Below are 22,154 nucleotides of genomic sequence, written 5' to 3'. Positions count from 1 at the left end.
AAACTGTACATTTGTGTGCAAATTGGGGGCGCTATTTACATATATTTTAAATTTAAATAAGTCAACTAATATGAGTTATACCTTACATTTCATGATAAAAAGTCTGTTTGCTGATGTTTTATACCATTTTACAAGTGTCTACCCCTTGTAAAGATGCAAACAAGATTTTAGATAAATAGCGTCATCATTTTTCTTAACTTTTCTTAAAAACGACTCAGTTTTACATGCCTTCAAACAACCGTGCCCTGGGTTCCAGACTGAAACTGCCACACACAGTGAGTGTACACTGTACTGGACTACCCCAGGCAGACTACCATCACATAAACCCTTCTCTTCTTTCTAACACTGACATTTTTGTTTATCCCATTCCGTATATATCACAGACTTTATAACCATCACATGATCACACTCCTCTTCCACTCTAGCAACAACTCTGCTATAAAGCACTGAGCATTCCTTAGTCCATTGACTGTAAATAAATTTACCTGGCATTCCTTGGTCCCAGTGTGTGTATGTCACAGGACTACCATCACTCCACGTATATTCTCCAGGACTAGCCAAATCACTCAATCCAATCCAGAACATTTGACCGTCCTGTAAACCCAATTGACTGGCAAGCACTGATTGCTCAAATCTGAAATTCAGAAAGAAATAATTTGTGCTCTTTGCCACACCTCTCCTAAATGTAATAAGGAGCTACAAACAATCACAAGCTAGGCCAATTTTTTTTCTTGCACCCCACTTTTGAGGCAAAAATCCCAAAATTACGTAAATTTCAACTTTTTGCGGCAATTTTGCACAAAATTTGTTGATTTTGCCCCCTGAAATTCACGTTGCCACCAATGCCCCCCCAAAAAAAAAAAAATCCTGGTGCCGTCACTGATTACATAGGCCTAATCAAATGCAATAATGATATCAAATAGCAAACACATCTTGCCTTACCTATCAGCAATGGACATCAAGTCTCCACCTTTGACGTCACACTTGTCAATAGCATCAGACCACTTTGATTTATCATCAGTCTCAACATAGTAACAGGAATATTGGTATGCAACCCAGCCCTAGATAAATAAAACAATAATGATATAATAACATCAACCTGCATTACTTAATCAGTCACCATAGGCTTTTTAATAAAAGGCACTAAATTTAATGCCCACGTGACCCATGGGCGCCGACATACCAAGACCACCAAGTGATCAGTAGATGTGCTACAATAGATAGACAAATATCATCAAAATTGCTGAAATGTATAAGGCAACTTTAATAATTACATATTGGGGGATTCTGCTTTTTTAGTATGTTTTCAAGAAGTAAATTTTGAAAGTTTTTCCCGACGGGAAAAAAAGTTATCGACGGAAACTCTTACAATAATACATCCCGCGTTTCCAATTGAAATACATAGGATGTCAGCGACCATCTGGTCACGTGGGCATCATAAATTAAGTGCCTTTATTTAAATATCCTAAGACGACTGTTTGTCATCACTCTCGACATAGTAATAGAAATATTGGTATGCAACCCAGTCCTACAGAAACAGGACAATGATATAATAACATCAACCTACATTGTTTTATCATCACCCTCAACATAATAATAGGAATATTGGTATGGAACCCAGCCCTACATAAACAAGACAAATAATGATATCAACCCACATTGCTTTATCAGCGCCATCAATACTGATAGCAATACTCCTGATTCCAGAAAAATACGTGCAAATGTTTCAGATTAAAACAATATTATCATGTTTTGCCAAAAAAATGGAGCTTACCAGACTACATCCAGATGGCGTGACTGGGAATTGAGTTGGTGGTAGATCTTTCTTCATAATCTTACACACAGATGGAACACGATCTGAGCAATCCTGGTCATTCCAAGCTCCCTGCAACAAAGGTAATTGAAGATCATTGTACATGTTGACCTTATTGTCAGGACAAGAATTTTAAGCACATGGCTACTCTTAAATCATACATTCATTTACATTGGAATCAGTTAAAAAACCTTTATTGATCTTTTTTATACCACTGCCACATGTACTCTAGCCTTAAAACATGGGAGTCATGAGTGTTATGTCACAGACTATAGAAGCACGTAGTGCGATGGACCAGACACTTGACACATCGATCTGAGGACAGTAACGTCATACCTTAGTTAGTTTTAACTTTAATTAAAATTAAACATATTGAGGGCATCTTCCTCAGTAAATGTTAAAATATGGATTTAATATTTAAAAAGTTATTAAACAAGTGTAATTATGTTTACTTACATTACCATACATTTCCACACAATCTTCACCTTTGTCGCCATAGTTATTTGGTTCACCAGTATTCCACCACGTAAAGTCTACTTCACTGCCATCCGTCCAATCAAAGGAGCTTTGAAGAGTCAGATCATTTAGACCAGTCCAAATTGGGCTTGATAAACCAGCTAATAATAAGTGAATGAAATCATTTGGTTGTATGACTATAGGAACCAATGAAATTACACTTTTTAAGAACGCATTTCAACTTCTGTGTTTGTTATATTCTGTATTGTTTCAAAGTTAGTGTTAAAAGTCTACTTTGGATGCACACCTTCATGCTCTATGAAGCAAAATGAGGTTATTTTCAATTGCATTTGAAGAAAACTGTCTCACTAAATGCTTTATTTCCATGTCCTGATACTTGTTAGGAATCACATGAATAAATCAGAAACTGGGAATAAAATGGCAAGAAATGAAGACACTGCTTAAGCTGACGCATGCATGGGTCCAGGCACCAAAAGGTTGTCCCCTATCATCATTGCATATTACATCACAGTCAGTCTGGTGTTTCCAGGCGTAAATGTAGCATAGTGAGTAGCAATTTAATTTATTTATTAACAGGTATACATTTGCTCTACTGGATGAATAATCTACACCAAGAAATCTCATGACGGGTTACACTAAGAATTATTGGAAGAAATGATATATATTAATACCTGATTTCACAGTATTGAGAACAAAATCATTCTCAGCCTTGTTGTGGATAGACACTAGATCCCCTCCAAGTGTGCGACATCTCGTCCTAGCCTCTTGCATGGATTGAAGTACATTTTGAACCTGATAACAATAACTGCCGTAGCCAGCCCAGCCTTCATCACATCGATAGCTGGGTGGGAGAGTGGGAGGGTCAGGGTCTGGGCCAACATCTGGCACTATAGGTGAAGAATGAGAGACAAATATTAACTGCTATATATTCTGCCCAGACCGGGTTACTTCTATAGCTCTATGGGAGAGAGTAGGGCCTGGGCCAACATCTGGCACTATGGGTGAAGAATGACAGACAAAATTGCTTACATACGTGGCTATTTGTGCTATTTGTACAAATTGCACACTTTCTTGCAACTGAAGGCTATTCGTGCAATTTACTGACATCACTGCAACACTTTTGGCTATTTATACAATTTGCCGACATAGATTGCATCAATTGCAACTATCTGTGGCTATATATGCAATTTGTAAAGTTGCTTAAGCAACTGGCTATTTGTGCTATTTATACAAATTGCACACGTTCTTGCAATTGAAGGCTATTTGTGCAATGACCAATCCTGCGCCTTTATGCTCTATAGCTGGTTGGAAGAGTGGCGGGGATGGGGTGTGTTCCAACACTTTGCTTTATTAAAGGGAAACTGTATGTTTTGTGTGATTATTAGCATTATGTGCAAAAACCAATACCAGCAGCTTCCTGGCCCATAAATACTTTTTTGTATATCTGATCCCAGAGCAAAACTAATTAAGAACCTCTTAAATAGCTCAATATTAAAAAGATAATGAAAACTTACTTTTTTCATAGTAATCAAAGTTTATGTCAGTAATCAGTTCTCCATTGTACTGTCCTGTTGTATCACTCAGATCACATTCTTTTGTTAGCTTGTTATAGTCCAATGACAGGCAATCGAAAGAGGTCTCTTCTACGCAAGCTCTAGCGCATTCATCTGGGTAGACGCCTCGTAGACGGAAATTATCATTGCCAGGCAGGTACAGGTTGGGTAACACAGTGAAATGAGAGGTGATGTAACCTGAATAGAAATCAAAATATGAGATAACAATGGGAATACATCTCGTAGACGGAAATTATCATTGCCAGGCAGGTACAGGTTGGGTAACACAGTGAAATGAGATGTAATGTAACCTGAATAGAAATCAAAATATGAGATAATAATGGGAATTAACACATGAAATCAGGTTTCAACAGTTTCACCATCAAAACTTATTTTAACAGGAAATGTTGCCGTAGTTTTGTCAAAATCCGAGATTTTGAATAAACCGTCTTAATAAGATGGTTTATTATTACGATGGAAATATTAGTCGAACATGTATGCGATGTTCATAACACATTACGTACACAGCGTGCGGGATGGGCACACACGTATATCAAAGGATCGTTCCGGATCCGAATTATGACTGCCGGAGTAACGCATTGGCGCTGGTAGTAAATTCCAATATTCTTTGCTTCACCTCACTTGTTCGGCTCAAAATTAAAAGGGACATTATCTGAGAGTAAATGCTAACATTTTATGGAAAAGAAATACTAATATAGAAATGTTACAATATGGCTTTAAGGTATCTTCCTTTGCCTTTTTACGGCCCCTTAATATTAACAAACCTGTCCTACTGATCCAATACTAAAACAATTTTACCGGGATTAATGAATGCAAAGTGAACACAATTTTGCTATTCAAACACTAACATGGGTCAAATCAAATTGAGGACAATTATGTCCTAAAACTGGGCCAAGAAAGTTCATCATATTATGGGAGTAAATCCTGTACGTCATTGCTGCTGATCAAGGGGCTCTGTGTCTTCATTATACCATTATATTATGGTTCTCGGCGGCTGGCGGCCCCGAGCATTTCCCACTGAGTTAACACTTCTGCACACCACCAATAAATAGAAATATTCCCTTGGCATCCAAGATGGCCGCTCATGCCATGTGCAGTATAGGTGAATTATTAAATATGAAGAATAATCATTTCAAATGATTTATTTGCCATATTATATGTTTACCCTGCTAACCATATCCAAGATGGCCGTCTCAGCCATGTGTTATGGGCGCATATATGCACCGTGAGCAAGGAGTGGAATTCTTCTGTTGGTACATTTATACTCTGTGAGTGAAGGGGATAAATGATGGCAGGAAATCATTCGCCGAATAGACCACGATACTGACAACACCTCTCTCAAGAGCACAAATGACCAGCTGTTAAAGTATGGATAGATTGGGGCAAAGTGGCCATTTTAAGACATCAACATTACTGATCGAAATGAATTGATTGACTAACCTGTCTTTTTACATATATATCCCATCTTTGTATCACAACTATCATCATTCCATTTTCCATTAGATGCAAAAACCTCTGTACAGTGCTCATTACCATTATAGTTATTCGGTTCACCTGTAAAGAGAATACCATATAAAATAAAGTATAAAGAGGTCCCGGGTGCATGAGGTCCCGGGTGCAATTCCCAGCAGGACCCCCCGTAAAATATCTCTGCTCTGCCAGATGATCCATGATAAAAGACCTTGTTACAGTCAGTTCCGATCAGAGTAACGCCCGGATTGTCGGCTACACTTGCCTGTCCTGTAAAAATACCCCGACTAGCTATCTACGGCGACACCCTTCATCGGGTTACTTGTGCCTGGCCGAAATTTCGTCAGCGTTATCTCCTAGATTTCAGCTGTTAATGCCTAGATATGTCCGACATAAAAAAAATACCCCAATTATATTGACATTGTTTCATTTAGAGACAGATGTGGATGTACTGCATGGAGGATGTCAAGAACTCCAATGACCTAAATCCCCAATCATAGGCCGTTGTCTGGACCAGATCCTTTTTTATTCCTACTGATTTTTCTATATGGAAAGAATAGCAAATAAGCAGGGATTTGTAAACATGCTCAGATGTTACTGATATTTCAGTGCAATAGTATTACAATTTTAGCATAATAGTTGAAGTTGATCTGAGAAAGTTTTTTTTTTCACCCTAACCCTAAGCACATACCTGGATTCCAGTTGAGATATCTGAATGGACCTCCATCACTCCATTGCCAGCCGCCTTCTACAGACAAATCATTAGCTCCAATCCACATGGTGGCCTCACTCAAGTACTTCAGTCGCGCTGCAAAGATACAAGGCATGGTTTGCAACAGGTACCCAGCAAACACAAAAACGTTTTTAAAACGTTTTAAATAAGTTATATTTTGGGTTTTGGTTTAGGTAAAAATGTTTTAATAACATTACAATGTCGGGTTATATAAAGGTCATGAAATCGTTTTAAAACGTTTTGTATGAAAACACACTACAACAATTTTTTTAAATGTTTTTGCAAACATTTTTGGCCAAATATTTTGTCAACACTTAAATAACATTATGTTAAAATATTTGCACACAGCAAACACAGAAATGTTCTTAAAATGTTTTTTACAAAACGTTTTAATAACATTTAAATGTCGGGTTACATAAAGGTCATGAAAACGTTTTTAAAACGTTATTGAAAATATTTTGGGCAAACATTTTTCGCAAAATATTTTTTCAACCCCAAAATAACATTCTGTTTAGAATGTTTTGTATCAAGTTTTCAAGAATGTTTTTGGAATGTTATTAATACGTTTTTATACCCTTTATATTTCCTGACATTTAAACGTGTTCTGTAAAACGTTTTTGTATACAGAGCAATAAATAATCAAAAAATGTTTTTTAAGGTTATGAAAACGTTTTATACTCTTAATATACCCTTTATATAACCCGACATTTAAACGTTTTCTGACAACCTTTTGCGAATGATGTCGAAAACGTTTTGTGTTTGCTGGGGCAGTGCTTCACTCAAAAGATGGCGTCGATGCTATTTGACATGCTCGAATGCATGATAAATGACCAAGACACTACTTGCATTCATTTTATTCTTGATGTGTAATAAATATGTCACCATATAATGGACCATTTTGACAAGGATAAAAAATGATAAATTAAGGATGATGGCAAATTCATCTGAGTTATCAAAAACTCACACATCAGTAGGTTTATTAGACAGACAGAAGAGCTAGCAGCCATGCAGACAACATTTTGGGTCACTTGTAAATTACTTAACCTACATACATTTCACCTGACCCTATTCATTCCATTGACAAAATGATGATACCTTACATTTTGCTTATTCAGTAATAGGCTGGTACTTAAAAGCCATATTATAACATTTGCTGAGGAGGACGCCCTCACTGAATTTTTTTAATTCATTTTTTTACACAAATAAATTGTACTTTATTAAACCAACCAAAATCAAGACTCTAGGTGCTGTAGTTTTGTCAAAATCCGGATTCGGCGCTTTATTATTACGATGGAATTATTAGTCGAACGCATACACGATGTTCATAACACACAGTACGTACACGGCGTGCGGGACGGTGATATACACAACAAAAGGTCGTACTATAACATGGCCGAAGGAGTGGCGACATGTGCTCTGGTAGTAAATTCCAATTTTCTTGCTTTGCCGTAGTTGTTCGGCTCAAAAATAAAAGGGGATATATCTGACAGTAAAAGCTAACATTTTATGGCAAAGAAATGCTAATCTAAGGCCAGAGACTAGAATACCAAAAATGTTTTCTGAATGTTTGCAACGTTTTATACCCTTTATATAACCCGACATTTAAAAGGTTAGCCCTACTGAACAATTTTAGTACATTCAAGCACCTACCATTAATATATGTCTGTTCTTCTATTCCTTGGATGCTGGCCAGGTTGCCTCCATCTTTGTTACAAACTTCCTCAGCATCAGGCCAACTCAAATAGTCTGTGTCACTAAATAGATAACAATTCTGTGTTGTAGGGTCCAACTCCCATCCAAGACCACAGCGAGGGTCAAAAACAGCTGAAAATTGAATATTCATAATTAGTGATTTGAATGTGTGTTTTATGGAAGACCTACCAAGAAGACCTACATCAACCTAGATCAGGAGTCCATTTCACAATGTGTGTTTTATAGAATACCTACCAAGAAGACCTACATCAACCTAGATCAGGAGTCCATTTCACAATGTGTGTTTTATAGAATACCTACCAAGAAGACCTACATCAACCTAGATCAGGAGTCCATTTCACAATGTGTGTTTTATAGAATACCTACCAAGAAGACCTACATCAACCTAGATCAGGAGTCCATTTCACAATGTGGGTTTAATAGAATACCTACCAAGAAGACCTACATCAACCTAGATCAGGAGTCCATTTCACAATGTGTGTTTTATAGAATACCTACCAAGAAGACCTACATCAACCTAGATCAGGAGTCCATTTCACAATGTGTGTTTTATAGAATACCTACCAAGAAGACCTACATCAACCTAGATCAGGAGTCCATTTCACAATGTGTGTTTTATAGAATACCTACCAAGAAGACCTACATCAACCTAGATCAGGAGTCCATTTCACAATGTGTGTTTTATAGAATACCTACAAGAAGACCTACATCAACCTAGATCAGGAGTCCATTTCACAATGTGTGTTTTATGGAAGACCTACCAAGAAGACCTACATCAACCTAGATCAGGAGTCCATTTCACAATGTGTGTTTTATAGAATACCTACCAAGAAGACCTACATCAACCTAGATCAGAGTCCATCAGAGTCCATTTCCACAATGTGTGTTTTATGGAAGACCTACCAAGAAGACCTACATCAACCTAGATCAGGATTCCATTTCACAATGTGTGTTTTATAGAATACCTACCAAGAAGACCTACATCAACCTAGATCAGGAGTCCATTTCACAATGTGTGTTTTATAGAATACCTACCAAGAAGACCTACATCAACCTAGATCAGGAGTCCATTTCACAATGTGTGTTTTATAGAATACCTACCAAGAAGACCTACATCAACCTAGATCAGGAGTCCATTTCACAATGTGTGTTTTATAGAATACCTACCAAGAAGACCTACATCAACCTAGATCAGGAGTCCATTTCACAATGTGTGTTTTATGGAAATACCTACCAAGAAGACCTACATCAACCATCAACCTAGATCAGACCTACATCAACCTAGGAGTCCATTTCACAATGTGTGAAGACCTTACATCAACCTAGATCAGGAGTCCATTTCACAATGTGTGTTTTATAGAATACCTACCAAGAAGACCTACATCAACCTAGATCAGGAGTCCATTTCACAATGTGTGTTTTATAGAATACCTACCAAGAAGACCTACATCAACCTAGATCAGGAGTCCATTTCACAATGTGTGTTTTATAGAATACCTACCAAGAAGACCTACATCAACCTAGATCAGGAGTCCATTTCACAATGTGTGTTTTATAGAATACCTACCAAGAAGACCTACATCAACCTAGATCAGGAGTCCATTTCACAATGTGTGTTTTATAGAATACCTACCAAGAAGACCTACATCAACCTAGATCAGGAGTCCATTTCACAATGTGTGTTTTATAGAATACCTACCAAGAAGACCTACATCAACCTAGATCAGGAGTCCATTTCACAATGTGTGTTTTATAGAATACCTACCAAGAAGACCTACATCAACCTAGATCAGGAGTCCATTTCACAATGTGTGTTTTATAGAATACCTACCAAGAAGACCTACATCAACCTAGATCAGGAGTCCATTTCACAATGTGTGTTTTATAGAATACCTACCAAGAAGACCTACATCAACCTAGATCAGGAGTCCATTTCACAGTCCATTTCACAATGTGTGTTTTATAGAATACCTGAAGACCTTCAACCTAGATCAGAGTCCATCACAATGTGTGTTTTATAGAATACCAAGAAGACCTACATCAACCTAGATCAGGAGTCCATTTCACAATGTGTGTTTTATAGAATACCTACCAAGAAGACCTACATCAACCTAGATCAGGAGTCCATTTCACAATGTGTGTTTTATAGAATACCTACCAAGAAGACCTACATCAACCTAGATCAGGAGTCCATTTCACAATGTGTGTTTTATAGAATACCTACCAAGAAGACCTACATCAACCTAGATCAGGAGTCCATTTCACAATGTGTGTTTTATAGAATACCTACCAAGAAGACCTACATCAACCTAGATCAGGAGTCCATTTCACAATGTGTGTTTTATAGAATACCTACCAAGAAGACCTACATCAACCTAGATCAGGAGTCCATTTCACAATGTGTGTTTTATAGAATACCTACCAAGAAGACCTACATCAACCTAGATCAGGAGTCCATTTCACAATGTGTGTTTTATAGAATACCTACCAAGAAGACCTACATCAACCTAGATCAGGAGTCCATTTCACAATGTGTGTTTTATAGAATACCTACCAAGAAGACCTACATCAACCTAGATCAGGAGTCCATTTCACAATGTGTGTTTTATGGAAGACCTCCCAAGTGTGTTTTAAGAATACCTACCAAGAAGACCTACATCAACCTAGATCAGGAGTCCATTTCACAATGTGTGTTTTATAGAATACCTACCAAGAAGACCTACATCAACCTAGATCAGGAGTCCATTTCACAATGTGTGTTTTATGGAAGACCTACCAAGAAGACCTACATCAACCTAGATCAGGAGTCCATTTCACAATGTGTGTTTTATAGAATACCTACCAAGAAGACCTACATCAACCTAGATCAGGAGTCCATTTCACAATGTGTGTTTTATAGAATACCTACCAAGAAGACCTACATCAACCTAGATCAGGAGTCCATTTCACAATGTGTGTTTTATAGAATACCTACCAAGAAGACCTACATCAACCTAGATCAGGAGTCCATTTCACAATGTGTGTTTTTTATAGAATACCTACCAAGAAGACCTACATCAACCTAGATCAGGAGTCCATTTCACAATGTGTGTTTTATAGAATACCTACCAAGAAGACCTACATCAACCTAGATCAGGAGTCCATTTCACAATGTGTGTTTTATAGAATACCTACCAAGAAGACCTACATCAACCTAGATCAGGAGTCCATTTCACAATGTGTGTTTTATAGAATACCTACCAAGAAGACCTACATCAACCTAGATCAGGAGTCCATTTCACAATGTGTGTTTTATAGAATACCTACCAAGAAGACCTACATCAACCTAGATCAGAAGTCCATTTCACAATGTGTGTTTTATAGAATACCTACCAAGAAGACCTACATCAACCTAGATCAGGAGTCCATTTCACAATGTGTGTTTTATAGAATACCTACCAAGAACACCTACATCAACCTAGATCAGGAGTCCATTTCACAATGTGTGTTTTATAGAATACCTACCAAGAAGACCTACATCAACCTAGATCAGGAGTCCATTTCACAATGTGTGTTTTATAGAATACCTACCAAGAAGACCTACATCAACCTAGATCAGGAGTCCATTTCACAATGTGTGTTTTATAGAATACCTACCAAGAAGACCTACATCAACCTAGATCAGGAGTCCATTTCACAATGTGTGTTTTATAGAATACCTACCAAGAAGACCTACATCAACCTAGATCAGGAGTCCATTTCACAATGTGTGTTTTATAGAATACCTACCAAGAAGACCTACATCAACCTAGATCAGGAGTCCATTTCACAATGTGTGTTTTATAGAATACCTACCAAGAAGACCTACATCAACCTCAGATCAGGAGTCCATTTCTAGACAATGTGTGTTTTATAGAATACCTACCAAGAAGACCTACATCAACCTAGATCAGGAGTCCATTTCACAATGTGTGTTTTATAGAATACCTACCAAGAAGACCTACATCAACCTAGATCAGGAGTCCATTTCACAATGTGTGTTTTATAGAATACCTACCAAGAAGACCTACATCAACCTAGATCAGGAGTCCATTTCACAATGTGTGTTTTATAGAATACCTACCAAGAAGACCTACATCAACCTAGATCAGGAGTCCATTTCACAATGTGTGTTTTATAGAAGACCTACCAAGAAGACCTACATCAACCTAGATCAGGAGTCCATTTCACAATGTGTGTTTTATAGAATACCTACCAAGAAGACCTACATCAACCTAGATCAGATCAGAGTCCATTTCACAATGTGTGTTTTATAGAATACCTACCAAGAAGACCTACATCAACCTAGATCAGGAGTCCATTTCACAATGTGTGTTTTATAGAATACCTACCAAGAAGACCTACATCAACCTAGATCAGGAGTCCATTTCACAATGTGTGTTTTATAGAATACCTACCAAGAAGACCTACATCAACCTAGATCAGGAGTCCATTTCACAATGTGTGTTTTATGGAAGACCTACCAAGAAGACCTATATCAACCTAGATCAGGAGTCCATTTCACAATGTGTGTTTTATAGAATACCTACCAAGAAGACCTACATCAACCTAGATCAGGAGTCCATTTCACAATGTGTGTTTTATAGAATACCTGTACCAAGAAGACCTATATCAACCTAGATCAGGAGTCCATTTCACAATGTGTGATTTATAGAATACCTACCAAGAAGACCTACATCAACCTAGATCAGGAGTCCATTTCACAATGTGTGTTTTATAGAATACCTACCAAGAAGACCTACATCAACCTAGATCAGGAGTCCATTTCACAATGTGTGTTTTATAGAATACCTACCAAGAAGACCTACATCAACCTAGATCAGGAGTCCATTTCACAATGTGTGTTTTATAGAATACCTACCAAGAAGACCTATATCAACCTAGATCAGGAGTCCATTTCACAATGTGTGTTTTATAGAATACCTACCAAGAAGACCTATATCAACCTAGATCAGGAGTCCATTTCACAATGTGTGTTTTATAGAATACCTACCAAGAAGACCACCATCAACCTAGATCAGGAGTCCATTTCACAATGTGTGTTTTATAGAATACCTACCAAGAAGACCTACATCAACCTAGGTCAGGAGTCCATTTCACGATGTGTGTTGTATAGAATACCTACCAAGAAGACCTATATCAACCTAGATCAGGAGTCCATTTCACAATGTGTGTTTTATAGAATACCTACCAAGAAGACCTACATCAACCTAGATCAGGAGTCCATTTCACAATGTGTGTTTTATAGAAGACCTACCAAGAAGACCTACATCAACCTATGTCATGAGTCCATTTCACAATGTGTGTTTTATAGAATACCTACCAAGAAGACCTACATCAACCTAGATCAGGAGTCCATTTCACAATGTGTGTTTTATAGAATACCTACCAAGAAGACCTACATCAACCTAGATCAGGAGTCCATTTCACAATGTGTGTTTTATAGAATACCTACCAAGAAGACCTACATCAACCTATGTCATGAGTCCATTTCACAATGTGTGTTTTATGGAAGACCTACCAAGAACACCTACATCAACCTATGTCATGAGTCCATTTCACAATGTGTGTTTTATAGAATACCTACCAAGAAGACCTACCAAGAAGACCTACATCAACCTAGATCAGGAGTCCATTTCACAATGTGTGTTTTATGGAAGACCTACCAAGAACACCTACATCAACCTATGTCATGAGTCCATTTCACAATGTGTGTTTTATAGAATACCTACCAAGAAGACCTATATCAACCTATGTCATGAGTCCATTTCACAAAGACTTATAATTGAATATATGAATACAAAACCCACCCAAGTCCATACTGTGGCCAAATTGAGTTAAACATGGGAAATTGTTGCTATACATAGGCCTGTCATATGTATGAAAAAACAATTCAAATTTATCCTCTGTGTCTATTGAGCATGTGAAACATAGCATGAAAGAACCAGCCAAGTCCATGATTTGAGTCTTGTAACACATTGATTGAAATCCAGTATGTATAAAAGTCCGCTTGTAACACATTCATTGCTGGAGAGTGACTTTTGAAGAAAAAAAAAGGGTTTAATAAAGGAAAGTGTGCAGTGTGGTTTATATTACATGGCAGAATGCTTATCAACATTATACATACCTATGTGCTTTATTTTGTATTCTCTTACTAGTGGTAATCTCATTCTAACATTGTTGTCTTTGTATATGATTCAAAAAACCACCCAAGTCCAGAATTTAAAATGAACCCCACGAAGTCCCTGAAATGCTAATCGTCATACTTAATACAGTTTTACCCACTCATTTGCAAGTAAAACTTACCATATTGACCAGGTAAATATAACTGAAGGAATTAAAATGATACACATGTTTTTCTTTCAAAATCACTTCCCATGGACTTGGGTGGGTTTTGTATTCATGTATTCAATTCCTAAACTGGACTTGTATGTCTATCTGGATGGGCTACTGATGTCATCAACCAATGTGCTGAAATTTTATACCAATGTACACTTTGCATTTTTATACCAATTGTCCAAGAAAATGTTACCATGTTTTATATCCAAGGCCCAGGCATGCCAGGGGCACTCAACTTTCAATAAGGTAGGGGTATGCTGACGCACAGAGCGCCAATCTTTGGATACTGTAAATATTTTATCATATGTAATATTGATGTTTACCCCGTCAATGGCAAGACCGTGCCAATTATATTAAGGATGGTCTATAACAATAAGTATAAGCTATATATTAGTAACAGAGAAGCCAGTTTACGTATGCTGCAGAGCAAAGTATTTACTTACGTGTTGGTTCAGGGTAGGTGCATCAGCTGAAATAAAGAAAAAATATGTCAAAACAATTCTCTGGTTTACATTAAATGCAAGTATAACAATGCAAAACTATTTGTAGTGATTGTTTATTAAACCTGGCAATGTAAGTAAGAAATGATACAAATAATGCCTGCTGACCAACTGTGACAAGCCCCCGAACAGCTTCAAAAAATTCCTGGTGCCGCCACTGATGAGATGAACTTTGATCTAGCTTGAATATAGAAGTTGTATTAACTTGAAAAGAAAATGGCAGTCTGCATGAACCTAATAAAATTAGCACTTAATGTTTAATGTTACATATTTTTACTTATTTATTGATTGATTGATTTACTAAAGAATTAAGATTAAAGTAACTTACTTTAATTGATATAATTTGTCAAAAATATATACGTACTTAGATTGCAGAATCTGAATCTTCCTTCACTTCCCCATCCTGTTGAATATCCAACATATTGGACGTCGATTGGATCAGGGTCGGTGTAGGTCAAGAAAGCTGCTTGTGCTTCTTTGCCAATCTCCATCTTGCCCGTGTTAATGTTAAAAGTGATCCAGAACCCACGCCATTCATTTATGTTTAAGATGCTTGGTGTTGGTGCATCGATTTCATTGGCACACTGAAATTATTGAATCAATTGTATATAAGGGGTAGTGTATCTATGGGTCAGCTAGCTTCAATTCATAAACACATACGCACATGACCATGGCACTGCTATACCAGGATCACCAAGTGTGACCAAATCCTGACACAATTGACTACTATAACACAAAAAAGATTGTAACTTTTTAAACAAAAGTAAGTTGGTAAGTAATCTGGTGTCACTTTACTACTTTGCATTCAAATGTACAGGAAGACCACCCGTTATGTCAAAGATCACTTCCTGGCTACAAGCTGTTATGGCAGCGCAGAGATGGCCACATGCATATTTATAAATGTAGTCAAAGCTAGCTGTAGGTCTTCATGGGGGCTCCGGTGGTACTAAACTGAAATTTTGGTAAGGATGTTGGGATAAGAATTGATTTTCGAGCAAAATAGGGGCTTGATGAATTGAAATGGCAACATTTATGTCCAAATTTGAGCTAAAAGATCTACAATTGTCAGACTTTGAGGCTCAAAGAACTGGAGCATGATCCATACGTAGGTGGTCTTAAGGAACTTCCGGAGCTTGAACATAGAAGCTTGACTGTCATACATACTCGTACCACATTTTAATGCATGTGAGTGCCCCCGTACTCCTTAGCTGACCAGCAAACACAAAACGTTTATAAAACGTTTAAATGTCAGGTTATATAAAACGTTTTCATAACATTAAAAACATTTTTTGATAATCTACTGCCCAGCAAACACGAAATGTTTTACAGAAAAGGTTTAAATGTTGGGTTATATAAAGGGTATAAAAACGTTTTAATAACATTCCAAAAACATTTTTGAAACTTGATACAAAACATTCTAAACAAAATGTTATTTTGGGGTTGAAAAAATATTTTGCAAAAACGTTTGTCCAAAATATTTTTCATGACCCGACATGTAAATATTATTAAAACGTTTCGAAAAAACATTTTAAGAACATTTCTGTGTTTGCTGGGTGTAAATATTTTAACATAATGTAATTTAAGTGTTGACAAAACATTTGGCCAAAAATGTTTGCAAAAATAACATTTTGAAAACATTTTTAAAATGTTGTTGTGTGTTTTCATACAAAACGTTTTAAAACGTTTTCATGACCTTTATATAACCCGACATTTAATATTATTAAACCGTTCTTACCAAAACCCTAAATATATCTTATTTAAAACGTGTTTAAAACATTTTTGTGTTTGCTGGGTGTATGGCTTTGCCAACTTTACCAATCTTGCCTGCTTAAAGGGATTGGCAAAGATGTTTCATATCATTTTGTCAGACTGCACCAACAGATGCTCAACAAATAGGCCGATTTGATCATAATATCTCATGTGCATATCATAAACATTGCGACCATCTGGAAGTGTCAATTGCTATCCAGTGTCGACAGCTAGCATATAGCATATTAATTATACATTATAACCATGGCTCTCGATTTTGACTGCCTCACTCAAATTGAAGTATACCTTTAATCCAATATGGCCGATTTCCCGGTATGGGGCTCTTTGGACTCTCTAGTCTAACTTCTGGTCTGCTCTCAGTAATTTTACCTGTTTACATCTACGGACAGCTGACAATGTATTTCCATATCCACCTATAACAATCTCATACATAGGGTCAGCATCACCTTCTATTGGTGATAGGCCTATATGTACATCATTATCAGCTTGCACTTCAAAATATATGTACTCCACTGACTTCTGGGCTGGATGGTAGCGATAGTAGTAATCTTCATCGGTATCACCCGATGTATACTCATCACAAGCTGGAAAGTAAAATAACATAAACAAGGCGTAATCTTTTGTATTCGCCGTAGAAGTAGTGATGCAACAGGATTAATTACCATAGCGATAGGTGTTAACAATTCTTGAATGTATTGCCCTGCACTACAAGTAGACTGCACTCATCACCTATCATGTGTGTGTATGTGAGCGATCATAGATTTGTAAGCGTTCTTTAACAAAGTCACAGTTCATTGAATTTACAACCATATGACAAAACAGGCGAAAATAGTAAATTTATGCACAAGATTTGCAATTTAAAGAGAATTGGCCATAGCTCATTAAAATGAGGCTAGTATAATTATGGACAATATAAGGAACACTTGAGGTTTGACTTTTAAAGCCTACATTTTGGTCAAACATTTACCACATTCGCCTTGCTATAAATATTGAATTGTGTTATCTGTTGTTGACCTAATGAGAAAAAGTGTTTTAGTGGAAAGTGTTAGCTTTCGTTCGATATAAAAAATCTGATTGGATGAAGGGAACACTTGAGGTTTTGATAAACACCAGGGGCTATTTTAACGTGTCTCACCGTCACGTTCGTGCAATGAGATAAAATTGTTGATGAAGTAGAGTGCGTTTCAAAAATTAAAAATTGACATTTTACCTGAATGTGACCGTAAGAAATTGTCTACTATTAAAGTATATCTACACGGATTGTTAATTGTCACTGCATGAATATTTTATCTCGGCACGAACGTGACAGCAGTGAGACACGTTAAAATAGCCCCTGATAAACACCAATCACAGATTTCTATTTTCCACTAGATCTCACACAGTTCTTCTGATGCTATGCACTCCACCGTGTAGTAAAACACAGTCTGCGTAGAGTATAGACTCGCTGTGCTTGGACATATCTGTGCGCTCGGTGTATCGAGGTGGAAACTGTGCGTAGATGCATTTATAAGAGAATCGTTTTTGTAGTCAACCCTTTTCATATGCACTAATCGTACAAATGAGAGTGAAACGTACAGGGACTATGCATGTGAAATTGCAAATAGAATTATGATCCAGTTCTTTATACCTATTCTTTGATAATCAATGGTGCGATGTCGAGGTACAGTGCAGGGCATTATATTCAAATATTGTTTTCATCCATTGCTATGGTAATTATTTCTGTTACATCACTACTTCTATAGCGAATAGCACCATTGTTTACATAGGTATGAGAATCAATTTACTTCCTCACGATACGCTACTGTGTGATTCGATAAACAGAAAAAAAGGATATGCCACTATGTGATACACCTTTTCTGGCTTTTTTACCATTTTCTTACTATACGCCAATGTAATTAATTAATTAATTAAATTATTTACTTCATTTACAGCTTTAGGAATTGACGTAATGGAAAGAAAGATATTTATAACCTCTATTCCAAAAACGACTATAAAAGGTCACTATATGATACACCTGTCAAATTGCGTGAGACACAATTCAGCATCGAAGTGGTTACGTAATTCTCTTGGTTACCGGATCACGCTACTTTGGTATGCCTTCGAGTGCCATATACTTTATGTGGTGATCATTTCGATCGTGGTTCATTACTCTAGCGCGTGATCCCGTTGACATAGTAACATTACGTAACTTCGATACTGAATAGTGCGTTTATGATATGATTGCAGCATGCAGCATAGATCGATAGCTTTAATGCTCTGCGTGCTAGCCATGCGCTTCAATGAAAAAAGTTAAAGTTTTGAAATATTTTCTCAAAATATCAAGAGTTATCTTAATAACTACTGCATCAATACTAGGCTTGTTTGTACTCATTTTAATCCATTTTTCGTGCTGATTTCAAATATAGTCATGCAAATTTACATTTCTGAAATTTTTGAATTTCTAAAAAATTTTCAAACTTGTCGTCTGCAGTCGACACCCGCGTGAAGAGAGTTAATGCTTCTTCAATACACCCTTATCTGTCTATGGTAGTCTGAATCAACAGTAACAGATCTCAGGGTGTGGCTTTCAGCAAATTCGAGACATAACAGTGTCCTTAATGTAGATCAACTCACTCACCTTTGGGTAGTTTACACATGTAGTAGGATGTATAATCACATGGCAAATCATTCCACAGTCCAGCCTGGGTTTCCCCATTCCTCATATGTGTGCAATCTTCCCCTGCATCGCCCCAGTTGTCTGGTTGTCCTGGAGCCCAGTTGGTAAAGTCAACCTTTGAAATCAATGTAAAATAATAATATTAAATGAGTAAATGAAATCCCTGGCAAATTCATTACCTTCCTAATTCCTATCACTTATCTGGTTGCTTTGCAGGCACATACCAGCCCAAATACAAATTTATATCAAATGCAAAACCTGCTACTTGAGGATGACATTACCATAATACATTTCAGATGCATAAATTAAAATACAGCAGTCTGTGTGAAGTCAAGGCGATAGACTTGGTTTGGTAATCTATTGCCAGGCATCCTGACAGGATGGTTGAGACATCATATGGATAAAGCTTCTGTTATAGCAGTGCACAAGTCTCCACATTTCTCATCTTATTTCTCGTGTTATGATGCCAATATTATGTCATTATAAATTAATGTAACAGCAACAAATCCATAGAGTAACTTACCGGAGTTCCATCCTCCCATTCAAATTGTCCCTCATCTGTGATGTCATGGAAACCAATCCATATCCAATCATTCACTGTATTCACACGCACTGAAAAGAAGCAGAAGAAAATATTCAAATCGACCTCTGTTGGTCTATGATGTTTCACATTTAGAGGAGTACATTATTTTATTGCATGGGAGTGGCCTTAATTTTTCATGATCTTCATCTTTGTATCCTTTCCATTCGAATTGGGCCATCATGGTCATACCGAGTACATTATGATCATTACAGGGACATGCCAATATGTGTCTCATTTTTATGCCTCTGGTATAACAATGGTCTCCTTTTCAATTGTGGTATAAAAATGGGTCACTTTTTGAAAAGTTTCGAAAACAATACCCTAACATGCCTAATGTCACTTACTTGGAGCCTAAATTTCATTTTGTTTTTAATTTTGTAGAAATTTCACAAAATTGTATTGCATTTGGCCAAAATTCTGAGGTAATCTGGGTCTTGGGTAAAGAAATCAATCAAATTGTCTTGGAAAAATTGGTATTAATATGGGTTCTTTTTTAGATTCTTGGAAGAATATCCCTACCAAAGTCAAACTTAAGTACCCTCCCTGAGATTATCATCAGAAGTTTGCCTCAACATGCAGTGACCATTTCAACACACACACAAACTTACTTGAGTGATATGACTGCTCCTCAGCGCTATGTATGCTCGTCAGTTTAGCCCCAAAAGCTTCACAGCTTGTACGAGCATTGTCATATGTCTTCTTGGTTTGTTCTAGGTAGTAGCAATTTTCATCAAACAAACTCCAGCCAGGAGGGCAATCACCAAGAGCTATAGGGTGAAAAATGAAGCAACTTGTGATCGGAGAATAAATATTGTATAAGAGCAAACTAGAGCACAAAAATTAATTTGAAACAAAGCATGTATGAAATATATGAACCATAAAGTCAAAGGTAGTGGAGCTTTGTAATATAGCACTTAAAAGTTAAATTGTCTGTGTTTCAGATCTACAGAAGGTGGAGTGTGCTGTGGCCACAAACTCCTCTCAGATGGTCTGCATCCCCACTTAAAAACTGCTCCATGTGGCCTGTAATTGTTGTCGTTGATATTGCTATTGTTGTTTTTTTATTCAAAAACGTACGTCCCCAAACGAAAACATATTACAGAAACATCGTCACAGATATTTTTAAAGATCAGCTGAAAACATCTTATCTTGATGTTATGGTTCTGTTATAAAACCAATCCTTTAATCCATGCTTTCACTGTAAAATCCGGCCCTAACTTACCAAATAGCGCAGAAAAGGGGTAATTTTTTTACCAGTAGGGAGGACTGCGAAATTGGTAAAATAGGAGGTATTTAATGTGCACTGCCCACGAAATTTAACCGTGAAATCAGCAAAATAAGGGGTATTTAATGTGCACTCTCCGCAAAATTTTGATAAAAGGGGTACTTGGGAAAATCCAGTAATTTTATGTCAATATTTAGTGTTATTGAAAAGGGCTCTGGAAATTCTAGTCATTGAAAACCACAAAACGGGGTTTTTATTGGCCAAATTTTGTCCTCAGTTTTGCATGAAAAAGGGGTAAATTTGATGAAACATCATTGCAAAGGGGTCTTTGAAAGATTTGGTAACTCTCATGGTTACCAACTTTTGTGTTGAGTTGGGGCCGGGGAAAAATTGATCTGGATATCTTTTAAGATTAAATGATGTTGTACTTACGCACATTGGGTGGAACTGGCTTCACAGGTTGACCTAAAAAGACAATAAAAGAAAGAGAAACAAAATACTAATTATTAAGAATTATTCGTATTATTAACTGGTGAATAGCAGCGAGCGTTTTCCTTGAATTTTCCTTTCCTTTGCAAGCAAATAAAAACTCACTCCATTCTAACAGAGTATATGGACAAGAAAGCATAAAAATTGATAACACCATCACAACCAGTGATTGATACCATTCTCCTAGATTGGGTCAATTACAGAGCAGCAAGATAGAGGGAGAATTATCATTTACTACTCTACTCTTCTTGAAACTGACTGCTAGTTTGAAAAAATCTTTATGAAACAAAACAGTAACAAAGAAATAATAATAATAATAAAGAAGGGCTTTGTAAAATGCTATTACTGACAGGATGCAAGACGCCATGAAAAGAAAGAAACAAAGCAGGAAACAGGGGATAACAAGAAACCCCAGAGACTAGATATTGGAGAAGAGGTGGGTTTTAAGGAAAATTGGTGGTATTGACATTCTTGATGGCGATAAAGTTGATTTCAAAGGTAGGGGCAGCATTAGAGAAGGCCCTGTCACCATCATGCTTGCGAGTTCAAGCAATTGCAAGGGAGTTTCAAGCACTACTTACCCACAGGAACCTGGCAGACAAAAGCCTGAAGACCAAAGCAATTATCAGTGCTCCATTGACCAGATTCCGTGCCTGATAAGGAGAAACCACAACAATACCATTTATTAATATTTCTAATCTGTCAAAGTTTAAGATTTAGTGCTTGTTGTCACTTTGTCTTCTTTGATTTTCTAGTGGGTACTTATATTTCAA

General features: G+C 36.9%; 1 protein-coding gene across 1 annotated transcript in view; it reads right to left on the bottom strand.

Moving 5' to 3' along the window:
* The window catches only part of LOC140142150 (macrophage mannose receptor 1-like), an 83,064-nt gene that overhangs the window by 27,033 nt on the left and 33,877 nt on the right, over window positions 1-22,154 (bottom strand). Inside the window, exons 8-23 of the mRNA XM_072164116.1 lie at window positions 21,963-22,034; window positions 21,325-21,357; window positions 20,276-20,434; window positions 19,608-19,696; window positions 19,046-19,199; window positions 16,798-17,012; window positions 15,023-15,242; window positions 7,718-7,891; window positions 6,026-6,142; window positions 5,305-5,418; window positions 3,805-4,041; window positions 2,962-3,177; window positions 2,270-2,430; window positions 1,775-1,885; window positions 943-1,061; window positions 486-634 (exon numbers count right to left, since the gene is read on the bottom strand). Coding sequence (XP_072020217.1) covers window positions 486-634; window positions 943-1,061; window positions 1,775-1,885; window positions 2,270-2,430; window positions 2,962-3,177; window positions 3,805-4,041; window positions 5,305-5,418; window positions 6,026-6,142; window positions 7,718-7,891; window positions 15,023-15,242; window positions 16,798-17,012; window positions 19,046-19,199; window positions 19,608-19,696; window positions 20,276-20,434; window positions 21,325-21,357; window positions 21,963-22,034 — 2,340 coding nt within the window. The remainder of the gene's footprint in view (window positions 1-485; window positions 635-942; window positions 1,062-1,774; window positions 1,886-2,269; window positions 2,431-2,961; window positions 3,178-3,804; window positions 4,042-5,304; window positions 5,419-6,025; window positions 6,143-7,717; window positions 7,892-15,022; window positions 15,243-16,797; window positions 17,013-19,045; window positions 19,200-19,607; window positions 19,697-20,275; window positions 20,435-21,324; window positions 21,358-21,962; window positions 22,035-22,154) is intronic.

Source organism: Amphiura filiformis, chromosome 20 (genome assembly GCF_039555335.1).
Source record: "Amphiura filiformis chromosome 20, Afil_fr2py, whole genome shotgun sequence".
Classification (NCBI taxonomy): Eukaryota; Metazoa; Echinodermata; class Ophiuroidea; order Amphilepidida; family Amphiuridae; genus Amphiura; species Amphiura filiformis.
The sequence above is the reverse complement of the archived record's forward strand: the minus strand, read 5'-3'. Positions and strand labels throughout refer to the sequence as shown.